This window comes from Alligator sinensis, unplaced genomic scaffold (genome assembly GCF_000455745.1).
Source record: "Alligator sinensis unplaced genomic scaffold, ASM45574v1 scaffold453_1, whole genome shotgun sequence".
Classification (NCBI taxonomy): Eukaryota; Metazoa; Chordata; order Crocodylia; family Alligatoridae; genus Alligator; species Alligator sinensis.
The window spans coordinates 608864-622960 of record NW_005842485.1 but is presented as its reverse complement, the minus strand read 5'-3'; the positions used below and the strand labels follow the sequence as shown (position 1 = coordinate 622960).

Sequence of the window (14097 nt, the reverse complement as noted above, 5' to 3'; positions counted from 1 at the left end):
ATAACAGCAAGGAGCAGAGAGGAAGGCAGATGCGGGTTGTTTTGAAGGTCTGAGGCTGAGGCCTTGGTTAAGTAAGGCCTAGGGTAAAATTTTCAAAAGCACGTAAGTGATCAAAGAGTGTAAATCTCATTGACGGTCCAAGGGATTTGGAATCCTAGTGCCTGAGCCCCTTTTGATAATGGTCTGTGGAGTATTTTACTAGAAGTTAAAAGAAGAGCTAGAAGTTAAATCAAGAGCACAGCAAAGGAAATCAGCTGGGTTCCTACACCATCAAATCCCAGATGAAAGAGATGAGATGCTTTTCCATTGACAGCCCAAACCCCTAACCTCAGCTCTATCCTGTAGCATCAGTGATTTCTCTTGGCTGGAAGGGGAGAATGGGCCTGCCCTGGGTTCCCCCAACAGTGGATCCTCTCACCTACCTGGGTGTTTAGCTCCTAGGAAAGCAGTTTGTTTCTGTCTCCTGCTGGATTTTTCCCCTTCTGTTTGTGAAGCTTATGTGGAGGGGGAGGAAGAGCAGCCATTACCTCCACTCCAATCAGCCAAGGATAATTGCCTTCTTCAAGGCTGTCAAGTGGGGATGAGTTGAGTGAGGAAAATGTTAAACAGAAAGCTTGGAGGGGCTTTTTGAGTCTCATGGAAGCACGAAGTGCAAGATGGGGAAGACGCTGCAAGAGAGAATCCTGGATCCCCAGCAAAGGAGTCCTGCCCAACCTCCTACAGGGATGAGAACAGGGCTTGTGGTGGAAGTACACTCCTGACAAAAGCAATTTCCCTCCTCCCTGCCCTGCCACATGAAGGAGATCAGGAATATACGTGGTGCAGACTTCATCCCTTGAAAAGAGCGTGGAGCATATACCAGGCATATTTCATCTCTAGCACAAGCACCAAAAGCCCATCACAAAGATTATGGGCCCTTTGTGCAGGGTGCAGTACGTATGTGCAGTAAGAGAGAGTACCTGCCCCCAAAGAACAAAGCAAATAAGGAAAGACAAAGGTGGGAAGGAGCTGTTTAGAGATGAGACCCTGAGATACTAAGTAACAGGCCAAGGAAAGGAGATGGGGCAGGAGCTTTTTTGGTTCGAGGGAGACTGGCTCTTCTTCATCCTGTCATCGGAGCATGGGAGCTGCCTAACAGACTGGGAAGTGCTGAGGCTGAAGTGGGCTTGGAGACTGGGGAGGGCATGTCCTGGAGACAGCAGGGTGGGTATCACAGAGAGCTCCCCCCCCACCCAGTGAACGAGCCAGGCTCCTTGCCACCCACTTACAAAGTCAGCGGGACCCCAGGGCGAGTTTCCCTCAACTGGCAGTAGGAGGCAGCGACCATAATGGGTTCCCTCAGGGGTCTATCTAGAGTGCTAGAGTGGCTGAGCTGGATGAAAGAAGATCCCAGAACACATAGGACGTGGCCAAGATGGTGACGGAGAAGGGGCAGGCTATAGGCTGAGGCCACTTTGATTGGGTGTCTGGGGCTTGAGACCTCCTATCCTGGTTGTGAAGTAGCTGGGGAATGGGGTCAGGCTGGTGGCTGGAGCAGTGCATGAAGTGGAAGGAGCTGCTCAGGGCACAGCCCTGGGGCAGCTGGCCGTGGATGAAGGTTGTGGTTCACTGAGATCCCTTGTCCCTTGTATTCCCCAGATTCCATCTCCCTTGGATGTTGCAGCAGGGCTAGCAAAGGAGGTGGTGGGTGAGCAGGTAAATCCACAGCTCAGTTTCCAAGAGACAAGACTCTGCTTTGGGCTTCCACCCCTGGTGTCCCTCTGGTTTGAGGTGAGTATTCCCCATCCCACCTCCCTTTCCTCCTTCTCCCCTGCCTCACCTAAGTCATTGCAATTCCTCCAGTCCCAGAGAGCACAGAGCCAGCCTCTGTGGGTCAGCAGAGGGCACTCTTGCTCCAGTCATTCCCAGAGCTCTGCCTAGCAAAGCATCCTCTGGTCCCTTTCTGAATCCAGAGGTGCTGGGCTTTTCTCTGAGTGAGGACAGCAGCAGACTGCTCAGAGCAAGCTGGGAGGCTCCCGGGCTATATAAAGTGGAAGGAAAAAATAGAACCTCACCCAGTTACAGCCTGATCTTGGGAAGCTGGCCAGGCTACACAGCTGCCCAGTGCTGTGTGACAGCAGGGACACAGTTGTGGAGCAGTGGGAGAGTAGCGCGACCTCCCCATCGTTTACATGGGAGGTCAGGCTGTGTGATCCCTGAGCATCCGTGTCAAGAAACATGGGAACAAAGCATGGAAAAGCCCTTTTGGCAAAAAAAAAAAAAAAAAAAGTGGCTCTGTTCTATTTCTGCTGCAACGATCCCTGAATCCTCCCTACTGTGAACGAAACTCATCTTGGTCCAGGACTTTTGGAGTGTGTGTGAGATGCCCAGGCTGTGCGCTGGTTCCACTGTTGAATCTCATCTTGCCTGAGAAATAAATGGGTGCCTAATTGTCCACATCTTTGCAGGAACATAATAATCTCTCATGCTAATAGCTCATGGTGATGTTATGTTAACATGGGGGTCACTTTGAAATATACCCTTGGATAATGATGATAAACAATGTTACTGCCCCCAGAGACATCAGCCTGGGATTTGGCCCATATATTATGTTTATTATGTGGGCAGTGTAACATGGAAGTGTCCTTAACTCTGTACCCTGCAGGACAGGGCAGAGGATCCCCAGCAGGTAGGACACTGGTATGGGCTGCGGGAACCTCTGATTCCGTCCCTGCTCTGTTACTATTACTAACATCCTGTGTAACATGGGGCAAATCACTAGCTACTCTACATCTCAGCTCCTTATACGTGCAGTGTGGGTAGTAGGACTTCCTGATTTCTGTGGACCCTGCAAATATATGCACATCAAAGTTTATGAGGCTCTTGACTGTGCAGGTGGTGGGGTCTGTGTTTGATCAGAACACTTCACCAGATTATGGACTTCCTTTCGTGTTAAAAATATATCTTGTTGCTGGGTTTTTGCTCTCTGTCAGTATTGCCAAAAGACAAACCTGTCGGGCACTCAGATAAATCAGTTCCCTGAATTCTGTTCTATTCCTGTCCTTGAGAGCTGCCTCTCACCAGAGCGCATCTCCAAAAGCCACCTCTGTTTCAGACCAGGCAGTATCAGGAAGGGCCCAAAAGAAGCATTAGGCGTTCAGCTATTGGTTTTTAGGAGGAGCCATTTTCAAGATGCTGCCAGAAGATCCTTTGGTTTTCTGTAAGATGTTGGGGGAAACTGCAAGGTGGGAGGCAAAAGGGAGATGGTTCTACATAAGCCTTGGCACCATCAATAACTTTGAATAACCTCAAGACTGCTCTATTTATGCCTGCTAGAGCTTAGTGGAGGAGAGTGGGCCCCTCACCAGTCCCTAGGTTGTAGAGTTTGGGAATCAGGTTACATTTAAGATGGCTGCATTAGCTATCTGGAGAATGGCAGCAGGTTTCTTTGTGCCACTGGGTGACAATGAGGGTTAGAACCTTGTCCTTAATTGTAAGAGAGAGGTTTTCCTGTTCTTTGTTCTTGAGCTACAGTGTGGCATGGTTTGAATCTGCTATACAACAGACTGGGATGGCAACCTTAGCTACAGACAGGCAGCCTATATAAAAACAGCAGAAAATATTTAGAGAGCCAAAATGGGGGTTTTTTTCCTTGCAAACCAAAGCAAGATCCCTACCTGCTAACAGTATACCAGAGCATCCCATGTATCACACATTGTGCCCAGTCCTTCTTCCAGACAGCTCGATAACAAAGCATTTTTCATTGGCACCCTGTAGGACCAGGGGCATTATTTTCGCTGAATCCATGGAAGCTGGCTTGGCTCTAGCAGGGTCCCTAATGGCAATGGTTTATATCATAGGAGGTCTTGACAGAGTGGTAGACTGTGCTCCAAGGAGTGTGTAAGCTTGCCAGACCCAGGTGGGATAGGAAGAAATTTGCCCAAGGTCACAACAGTAATCGGTGGCAGAGCTGGGAGTAAAAGCCAGGCCTCCTGAGCCATGCTCCTGTGCCCTGCCAGCCGTGCCACGCAGCAAATTGCTAATAACTTTGTTTAATTACAACCTATTTCCTCCCAGTCCTGCTGGCACATTAATTTTCAAGGAGATTAAGTTTAAAGAGGCAGGAGCTGCCTGGCAGTGAGCGCAGGGAGGGGAAAGGCAGAAAGAACAGGAGAGGAAGCCTGGCTTCCAATCAGGAGTTGCCGCTTTAATGCCCTGTCGCTCTGTAGCAGTTTAAGGGATTAGGCGCAAACTTTGCAAAAAAGACCCCCCCGCCGTCCCCCACACCCCATCACCCCCTTCCCCTCTGGTGCAGGAGGCAGCTCTCAGGCTATGCTGATTCACTAAGCTAAAGTAATAGCAGGGCTAGGAGAAGAGCTGCACAGTGAGCCCCCTGCCCAGCCACCCTCTGGGCTGTGGGAGAAGGGCTGTGCCTACCACCTCAGCAGGGGCCAGGGGCTGGCACTGAAGTGGGATGGGTGGAAGGCACTGAAAAGCTGCTGCGGTGTTTGCCATCTCCCTCCCCCATCCATTGTCTCCTCCCTTCTCTCCCCTCTTCTGGTGCCTGCTGAGGGGATGGGACAGAGCATTGGGCTGCCTGACATCACACATCAAGGATGGGGAAAAGCAAATGCAACCCCCACCCTCCCTGCAGCTTATTTATAAAGCAGAAGAGGCTGACTCTCCCCACAGCAAGGCAAGGAGGGAGCAACGCAGCTTCGAGCTGGAGAAGACTCAACTTTCCCTGAGAGGAAGCGGAGGGGTGGGTGGGAGGGGGAAGAGAGAGACTTAGGAAACTTCTTGGGCTGTTGTGAGCCGTTGCCTCTGAACAGAAGCACCTGGGGAGCATAGAGAGCGAAAGAGAGACAGAGAGAAAGCAACAGCCAATGCTGCAGGCTGCAGCCGTGGAGGGAAGGAAGCTGTGCTGAGAACCAACTGAGAGCGGAGAGACAGCCCCTACCTTGCTCCTGCAGCACACAGCATGGGGAGCAGGGCACGGGCAGAGTTGCAGACCCCCTGGAGCTCCCTGGTGGATTCCTTTCTGACCTATCACTCCTGCCCTGGATTGGGCATCCATGGAGGCTTCTAATCTCTTGGACCTGAGGCTACAACGAAGCCGTGAGAGCAGGGACGCTTGGCTCCCGGTCTGCGCTTCTCTGAGATTTACTCCCTTCTTCTGCAGAAGACCACCTCATCTTCTTTCCCTTCCACCCGGCAGGACAAAGCCATGGACAGCCCTGAAGGGTACTCTGTCCAAGCCACTGCAGCCATTGCAGCCATCATCACCTTCCTCATCCTCTTTACCATCTTTGGCAACATCCTGGTGATCATTGCTGTGCTCACCAGCCGGTCCCTCCGAGCCCCACAGAATCTCTTCCTGGTGTCCCTGGCAGCTGCAGACATTCTGGTGGCTACCCTCATCATCCCTTTCTCCCTGGCCAATGAGCTGATGGGCTACTGGTACTTCAAGAAAACCTGGTGTGAGATTTACCTGGCCTTGGATGTCCTTTTCTGTACCTCCTCCATCGTGCACCTTTGTGCCATCAGTCTGGACCGCTACTGGTCTGTCAGCCAGGCCATCGAGTACAACTCTAAGAGGACCCCCAAGAGGATCAAGTGCATCATCCTCATTGTGTGGATGATCGCGGCCTTCATCTCCCTGCCACCCCTGATCTACAAGGGGAACAAGAAGGACAGTCCGCCTGGCAGACCACAGTGCAAGCTCAACGAGGAGGCATGGTACATCCTCTCCTCCAGCATTGGCTCCTTTTTTGCTCCCTGCATTATCATGATCTTGGTGTATCTGCGGATCTACCTGATTGCCAAGCGCAGGAACAAGAAGCCCACAAGCAAGAAGAAGGAGTCATCTAAGAAAATGACTGGCCCCACCTTGGAGACTTCAATCCAGGAGAAACTCTCCAAGCAGCTGGACACAGAGGAGCTCAATGGACATCAGGTGGCCATCGAGGAGGGTGATCAGGTGGGGACCCCTCCTCCTCCTGCAGACAGGACATCTCTTCTGAGATTACAAGAGGAGCAGCAGCAGTCACCACTGCCAGCCGTTATCAGCCCAGGTCCTAGCCAGTCCCAACCGGAGAAGAAGGAGTCTTCTGGCTCCAGCCCGCTGGAGCAGTCCCCTCATTGCAGCCACAAGCAGCGCAATGGGCACCCGCAAAGCTCTCCAAAGGGCATGGACACCCTGGCCACTGCCAAGGGGGAGGTGCTGCTGGTGAGGAGGGTGAAGACCCTGAGTGCCAACCCTGGGAAGAGGAAGACCCACCTCAACCGGGAGAAGAGGTTCACCTTTGTCCTGGCAGTGGTGATTGGGGTTTTTGTCCTCTGCTGGTTCCCCTTCTTCTTCCTCTACAGCCTGGGGGCCATCTGCCCAGAACTCTGCAAGGTCCCCAACAGCGTGTTCCAGTTCTTTTTCTGGATTGGCTACTGCAACAGCTCCCTAAACCCTGTGATCTATACCATCTTCAACCAGGACTTTCGCAAGGCTTTCAGGAAGATCCTGTGCAGGCAGTGGACTCAGACTGCCTGGTGAGACAAAAGCAGGGAGGTGGGAGACTGTAGGTAGTGGGGAGAGGGGTGGCTAGAGAGAGGAAGGAGGAACTGCATCCCTTCCACCGACTGTGTTAAAAATCCTTCTATTTATTCATTGGCTGATGTGTTTGGGCAGGGGACTCAAGAGTGCATTTTAAAGACTTGATTTTTGGATCAGCCTCTGTTTTTTTTGAGCTGTCTCTCTGTTGTTTCCTGCAAAGGGTTGAAAAACCAGAAGCTAGGGCTGTTTTGCCAACATGTTTTATACTGAGTAGGGGAACCCTGAACATGTGAATGATGCACAGGGTGGGACAAGGTAGTCCCTGCTCACAAAGTCTGCAGGTGGGAGTGGGTGAACCGCCTTTTGGGTAACAAAATTAGGAGTCTCAGCCAGTGCTGGGATGCAGATCTTTCCCCTTTGTCTTGTGGATGAGAAGTTGGATGACAGTATGTGTGTGGATGTCAGGGGGGAAAAAGTCTGTCAAGCCTCCCTCCTCTTTCCTGCTCCCTCCTCCTTGCTTAGGCAGGCAATGGCCAACTCAGTACCAGGAACAGCTGCCCTGTGCCCTTTTGTGCCAGCAGAACCCATGATCCCTGATGCATTTGCACAGCCCTCAAGTGCCAATGAAGAGCCACTGCAGCGAGGGCTTGAATCTGCAGGGCTCTGTTTCAGCAGGGTCAGGCAGCCAAATCACAGCTGGCCTGGCAGGGTGGGGAAGGGAGGAGTTCTGAACCTGTTCCAGGCTGGGACCCACATGCCCCCTGTCCCATGTATCTGAGACCCACCTCAAGTTTGAGATCTGTCCCTTCTACCTTACCGAGAGTCAGCGAAATCCCCCTCCCTGGTCTAGCTGAGATATCCAAGACTTCCCCTTTCATCTAGCTGGGATCCAGCTTGCAGGGGTCTGCCCCAACTATTGCTTTCCTGCTTAACAGCTGAGTAAGCGTGAGCCTCTGTCACCATACCTTGATCCCCAGATAAAGAACCAGTGCCAAATCCCACTGGCAGGAGCCCTTGTGTGGACAGCTCTCCCACAGCTGCCTCCCACATGGCAGTCTGTTGAGTGTGGGCTTACAAAGGTCAGTGGCTATAGGAGTGGTGTCTCCATTAGCGCCCTCACTATTGCCGCCCTCAATAGACCCACTCTGGGGTTAGCGGTAATGAAGTCTGGGGTGGGCTCAGAGTGGTGCACACAGAAGGGGCTGTCACACTGGATGGGACTGAGAGGAGAGAATTTTCCTTTCTTTGATTCCTTTTTTTCTTATGAAGGGAAGACTCTTCCTTTCTTCCTTTCTTCTCTATCATTTTCTTTATTTTCTACACACGCTATGCTCCTTCCCTCTTCTGCATGTACCCCACTCCTCCTCACCTCTCTGCAGAACCCAGCACAAAATCTGTGCTCAGATTTTTCTGTGAAACTGGAAGTCAGCAGGGTCAGTCCTGCTCCCTGCCCCCACCTCCCTTGTATTTCATGGCCTTATGGGCGCTCCAGGACTTGGTCATGATTTTGCTCCACAGCCTCTGACACTTCACCTCTGGGGTCAGCATCTCCTCTAGTGGTTTGTCTTGCCGCTGTTCATATGCCTCCCCCAGGCTGAACCAAATGCTCCCTCCAAATTAGATTCTGTTCACGAGGTGGAAAGCAGGCATTAAATCAAAACACCTTTAGTATGAATGCAGGTGGCGGAAAAAAAGCAGATAGTTAATCAAGGAAGTGTGAGCTGCTTTTATATTGTGTTTCTGTGTTTGAATCACTGTAAAAAATGACATTATAGTTTAATTTTGCACATCAGCATTGGAGCTGGGAGCAGGAGGGAGACTGCTGTTTTTACACTTCTTGGTTATTGTGGGGTCTTTTGTGTAATCTTCCCCCGTGGAGCTATGTTTAATAAGAGCAGATCAATACCCATGGCGTGGGTGTGAGCTGTGTCTCACCCAAACATGCCTGCTCTGATGGGATCCAGAACCTAGAAGAGTTGCCCTTGGCATGCAACATTGGGGGTTTTTGTTGTTGTTTTTTTAATTTAAATAATCCTATCTCACTGTAAGCCCTTTACAATGCCACGTGCCATGATCCTCACTTTGCAGGTGGTCAAACTGATTCCCAGAATAGAGCAGGGATATACTAGGGGTCAGGAAGCAGGGAAAAGAAACTAAGCATCCTGATTCTCCATCCTGGTCCTGCGGACTACGCCAGCTTCAGCTGGCTATTGAAATCGCAATTAGATGGTGAATTTTTAAGCACTTTGATACCGTCCGTGGCCTCCACATTGAAATTCAGTCAATCCTCTTGGCAGGCAACAGAGAAATGAAGTGTCCTGTGAATAGGTTTTGCCCCCATGCTGGTGGGAAAATAGACCTGGGGGAGCGGAGGAAAACTGATTGCTTGCTGACCCTAAAAACATCAAAGGGGACTGTGGGGTGGGCTGGCTGTCCCTAAACCTGTTGTAAAAGTGGGCGTATGCATCCAACTGGCCTGGTGTCTCTGATCATCCATTCCCATGGAGCAAGGGAATGCCATACAATGGGGCCAGGGGTTGGGTGCTTCTTTGGACCATGCGCGAGTCTTGCTGCCTCATGGCCCCATTTCCTAATGGAAGGAACTGTGTTTTGCCCCATGTCCGGTGTACGGAGTGATGTTTATGAAGAGTCTGAGCTATTTTGACAATAAAAGATATTTTGTAATAAGCCCATGTGTGCACTCTTTGAGGGCTGTACCGATGCGCACTGCTTACCCAGCATCTCAAAATGGGGGCGCGAAGTGCTTGGTTTGCAGTGGGGGAAACTGAGGCACGGGGAAATGGTGTTATCTTCACTGAGCCCAACGAGTCACGCTTGAACCGGAAGCACAAGGAGTTCTGGGGGACCGGTCCCACTCTCAGGTCCACGCTTCTTGTACCTACCCCCCTTTCTATAGGAGCCAGAGCAGATCCTTGAGAAATGTAATGCCCATGAAGTATTAGTCTGACCCTGTGAAAGCCACTGCCTTCAGTGGGGCTAGGATTTCACCCCGATCACGCTCCCTTGAGGCTGGACTCTGTTGGGCTCTCTGGGCAGGAGGGTTTGAGTGCATGTCAGCCCTGGGGGACACAGCAGAGGTGGCTTGGGGTGTCACAGTGCACCCCAGTGCAAAGCTGACTCCTCTGTGGGGGTATCTACAGAGTTACAGTTACGTCAGGGAAGGACTTGAGCTCTCCTTGACTCTTTGACTGGTCTAGGGAGCTCGCATGCTTCCTTCTGGCTTGGGGAATGAGGGGAAATGGGTCCCACTGAGGCAGGAGAAGGAGGCAGTGACCTCATGTTCCTACCCAGCTGCAGCGGGACTCCTCATAGACCACTTGACTTACCCTTTCTGACCAGCTGTGCATTGCGGGGTCTCCGTGAAGAGCTACTGACTCACTTTCTCCACTTTGGGAGCTGGAACAGAGAAAGGAACAATCCTTCAGCCAATTGCACCCCTGGGAGCCTATCCATCTCTCCTGTGAGCACATAACAGGCTGAGCTCTTTCTTGAGGTCTCACACAATGGCACTGATCACACTTTCCTGCACTGTTAAGCCTGAATCTTTTCCTTACAACCACACAGGTCCCCCTAACACAGGCAGTGGCCCAGCTCACCGCACACTGACATCAGAGCAAATCTAGAGCCCCTCAGTCAAAAATCAGTGTTGTAAAGCTAGTGGAAAGGAGATCAGGCCCTTCCTGGAAGCCTGTAGCTCCCATACCCCATGGCAAGGTCCCACATTGCCCTTTACCACTGGTTCCTCTCTCTAAATAAAGGGACAAGGCAGCTGGCCAACAGCTGATCCTACCAAAGGTATCCTGCCTGGGCAGCTCTCTCAGCTTGGCACTCCTCATCCCCAGATCCAAGCAGTCCGTAAAAGCTCCTGCATTCCCACCACCCTAGTTCTCAGGTCAGCCATTGGCCACAAACCCTGCTCTTTCCTCCCACAACCACACTCAGATTTTTCTTTTTTTTCCCTCCCTGGGACCAGTTTGTTTGTTTAAAGTTACGTGAACACATTTTGACTGCCTGCGAGCTGGCTCAGCGAGGCAACATGGGAAGTGAGCGGCAGGACCGGGGGAGAAAAATGTTTGCTGCGAGAAATGGAACAAAATGTTGCAAAGGTCGAGATCAGTTATTTCTGGAATGACAGGCAGAAAAAAAAAAAAATCCCCTGTAAGATTCAGGGAGCAGGGCAGCCTGCCTAGACCCCGTGCATACTGTAGGATTTGTCCTGGGTGACTGACTTGTGGTTTATTGTAGGGTAATGGATATAGGTTGCAGGCAGTGAGAGCGGTCTGTGATATGGGTACACAGCATCTAAAGCAGCCCCTGCCCCAAGGGGACTTCTGTCTTAGCAGGCAAAGGCTGGGAGGGGAGACACCAGCCCAGAGAGCTGTAGCATAAGTTCCTGGTACTGAACCCCACTGTCTTGCTTCCCTCTCTAAGACCCCATCCACTAGCTGACACTGGGCATGTCTACATATTCATTGGTGCACCTTAGATACTGCACATTTAGTTTAGTACTTGCTTAATAAAGTACTAGCTAAATACGGAGTAACTAGAGTTACTGCTCAGTAGCACTGGTGCATGGTTATTTGGTGATGCTTACTGCGCATTCGCCTAATTACACTGTGCAGGAGACTATTAGCACAGGTTTTAACTACCATGCTACTGTGCAGCGTGATTAGGCTAATGCGCAGTAAGCATCTTATGTAGATGCGCCCACTGTCTCCCATATGTAAAGAGGGGACGATTGTCTCCCCTGCTTAGAGAGGGGACGACCTATTTTTGCTGATGAAGCTATCACTGTTTCAGCAGTTCCTGGGTCTATTGGGACATTTTTTTTAACCTTGTTTGCCTCTTTTGGAAACTGATACAAACTGGAAATCACTCCACTGCAATCAGCAGATGCAAACTTGATGCAAAGAAGAGGGGAACCCCGGCCTCTGTGCTGGGGAAGCACGTGTCCTGCTTGGGACACGCTGTCCAGGCTTGTGAGGGTGGGGGTGCCGTGACATCACCCCAGGATGGCCTGCTGTCTCCCAAACACCTAAAGCTGCCAGAGACCATCACATGCCTGTGCATTGCAGCACAAGGATTAGACCGAAGTGTTCCAGACCTTTTGGATAGGCCACTTTGGCATCGGTTTCCAGTACGGGGGCTAAATGAACACTGATGAGGGTTGTTTTTTCCCTCTCCTCTCTCTGGTTTAAAAATGGTAAAAGGGGGAAAGTTTGGAGAGGAAACAAACCCCCCAAATCTGGATTGAACTCAACTGCTTCTTTTGCGAATCAGCCCTCTGGGCCATTGGAAACTGTCTGGCAATGTTTGGGATAGTTTTGATTTTCCAATTAGCTCCAGGCATGATGCATAGTCACAGAATGCCCTGTCCCAGCCCCACAGGCGCCACAGGGCCCAGGCAGGACAGAGGTCAAGAGAGGAACTGGGGTGGAGATCAGGGGCTTGGAACAAGGCCTCTGTCCCCTGCTGGCAGCTCTGCCCCTGGACAGAGCTGCCCCCCACACTCCAAGGATTATGTCCCGCTGCACGGCTATTGCCACAGAGGGGTTAATTCCTGGAGCTGGCACAGCTCCCCTAAAGCCGGGGCGTGCTGGGAATTGTTGCTCCCAGCCTCCGACAGCTTCCCACACATTTTACAAGGTCTGCTAGTCTTTGGAGAGCAGGCAGCGCACCTTCCAGCTGGAGCACAAGGTCCTCACAGGCTCCAACGGGCAAGAGCAGTTGCTGTCCAGTCTCTTGCTCCCCACTGGGGTGAGGCCTGCTTTGCTGATGCTGTGAGGGGCTTCATGGGAGTGACTGGGAGTTGGATCCCCTTGTCTCTGCTTTTTTCCCTCCATGAACACCTCTGCTTCTGCCTTCCCTTTTCTTCTTCCTTCCCCCTCTCTCCCTCCAATGAAACAGGCTCCATGCCCAACCTGCCATTTTTTTTTACCCTCCCCCTAACCAGGTGCTCAGGTCCAGGCCCCTTTGTCTCCAAGGCCACCCATCCTAGGCTCAAGGCCCAATTGCTTAGGGTGGTACCGCTCCACTCTAGGGGGTTCAGATGAAACGAGTGAGCTAGAGGACCCCCAGGGGGTGAAGGAGGAAGCTGCTGCCTGTTTTCACCTCCTTTTTCTCCTCATAGTGAAGGCACTGAATGGCACGCACCCCTGAGGACTGGGAGCTGAGGGAGGTCAGGAGGGAGTGAATGCTCATGGGAGGAAGCTGTGGCTTCTGCGAACATCTGGCACCATCCCCATGGGTCACCGGTTGCCCTGGGGTGTGGTTCTGGCTGGAAGAGGTTGAGCCCCAACACCCCAGGGGAAGCTCTGCTTCCCTCCACAAGATTTGTGATGAATTCTCCGCCAGGGCTCCCTCCCAGCAAGCTGGCATGGCTGTGGGACTGTCCGCCTGCCTGCCCAGGAGATCACTGGCAGTCCTTAGGACCAAATGCTAATCACAGCAGTATACACTGTGACCTGCTTAACCCCTCGAGCACCATGGTGTTTCGCAGAACCTGATGAATGCAAAATACAGTGCTAGAGACTCAGGGGCCGATCCCAGATGCACTGAGTAGTCACAGCATGCAGGAATTTCTCTGGGACTTGCTGGAGTTCAGCACTGTGGAAATTCAAGTGCTGTCCTATAGGGCCTGGCTTTCAGCCCTGTGGCTGAAAGGTTTAGCTCAACATATGGCGTTGGGAACCAGTTCCAGGCCTGGGTCCCTGGCTTATCAGGACACTGCCACTGGCAGCCCTGCTACAGAGCTGAGGTTAGACACGTCAGGGGACTGTGTTTGCCCCCAAAGTGGGTTTATCCAGGGTAGACATTAGCAAAGCTGTGCAGCAGACACTGGCTCAGCATCTGCCTACGCTGTCCCTGATCTGTGGCTTCCAGGACTTCCCTCTCCAGGGCTCTCAGTGCAGCCCCCTGCGCCAGCTCAAAATCCAATAAAGCTCAATGTCTTTGCACACCTATAACTCAGTGTCAGCACTCCCTGACATTGATTTAAGGCGGCTGCTGTACAGTTTCATATCTGAGTGCAGCACAGGGACAGCCCCTCTGCTGGTGCCAAGGGGCCAGGGGCTATGCTGATGTACTCCTGCCAGTTCACACCAGCTGGGGAGCTGGCCCAGAGTCTGTCGGCTTGCCTGCCTACCGGAAGGAGCTGTTTCCGTAGTCTGGTGACTAGTGACGATGGTTTATAGCGAAGGCAGATGAGACAAGCAAATCATCTGAGCTCAGAGACAAGAAGCCATTACAATCCTTCGCACAATAGCAAGGCAGCGTGCACGTGGAGAGACAAAGCAAAGCACCGACTTCCCGCAGAGTATCTCAAGGCTGTGTGACAGAGCCCTACGCTTCTCCTGCACTTCTGTTTACAATCGCACAGTCATGACTGAATGAGCAGCCTGCAAAGCAGAGCTGTGCTGCTCTTTCCACCTCACTGATAGGGACCTGTAGCACAAGAAAGGCTAAGTGACTTGCTCAGGTCCTGCTGTGGGTCACTGGCAGAGTTTGAAGTTGTCCCAGGCAAGGTCTGTGGATTGGGACATGCTGGCTGT

At 51.8% G+C, this 14097-nt stretch overlaps 1 protein-coding gene across 1 annotated transcript; it reads left to right on the top strand.

The window, feature by feature from the left end:
* Window positions 1–4739: 4739 nt before the first annotated feature.
* ADRA2B (adrenoceptor alpha 2B) lies at window positions 4740–9211 on the top strand. The gene has a single exon (XM_006031159.3). The coding sequence runs from the start codon at window positions 5207–5209 to the stop codon at window positions 6524–6526; it is 1320 nt and encodes a 439-aa protein (XP_006031221.1). The 5' UTR covers window positions 4740–5206; the 3' UTR covers window positions 6527–9211.
* Window positions 9212–14097: the final 4886 nt, after the last annotated feature.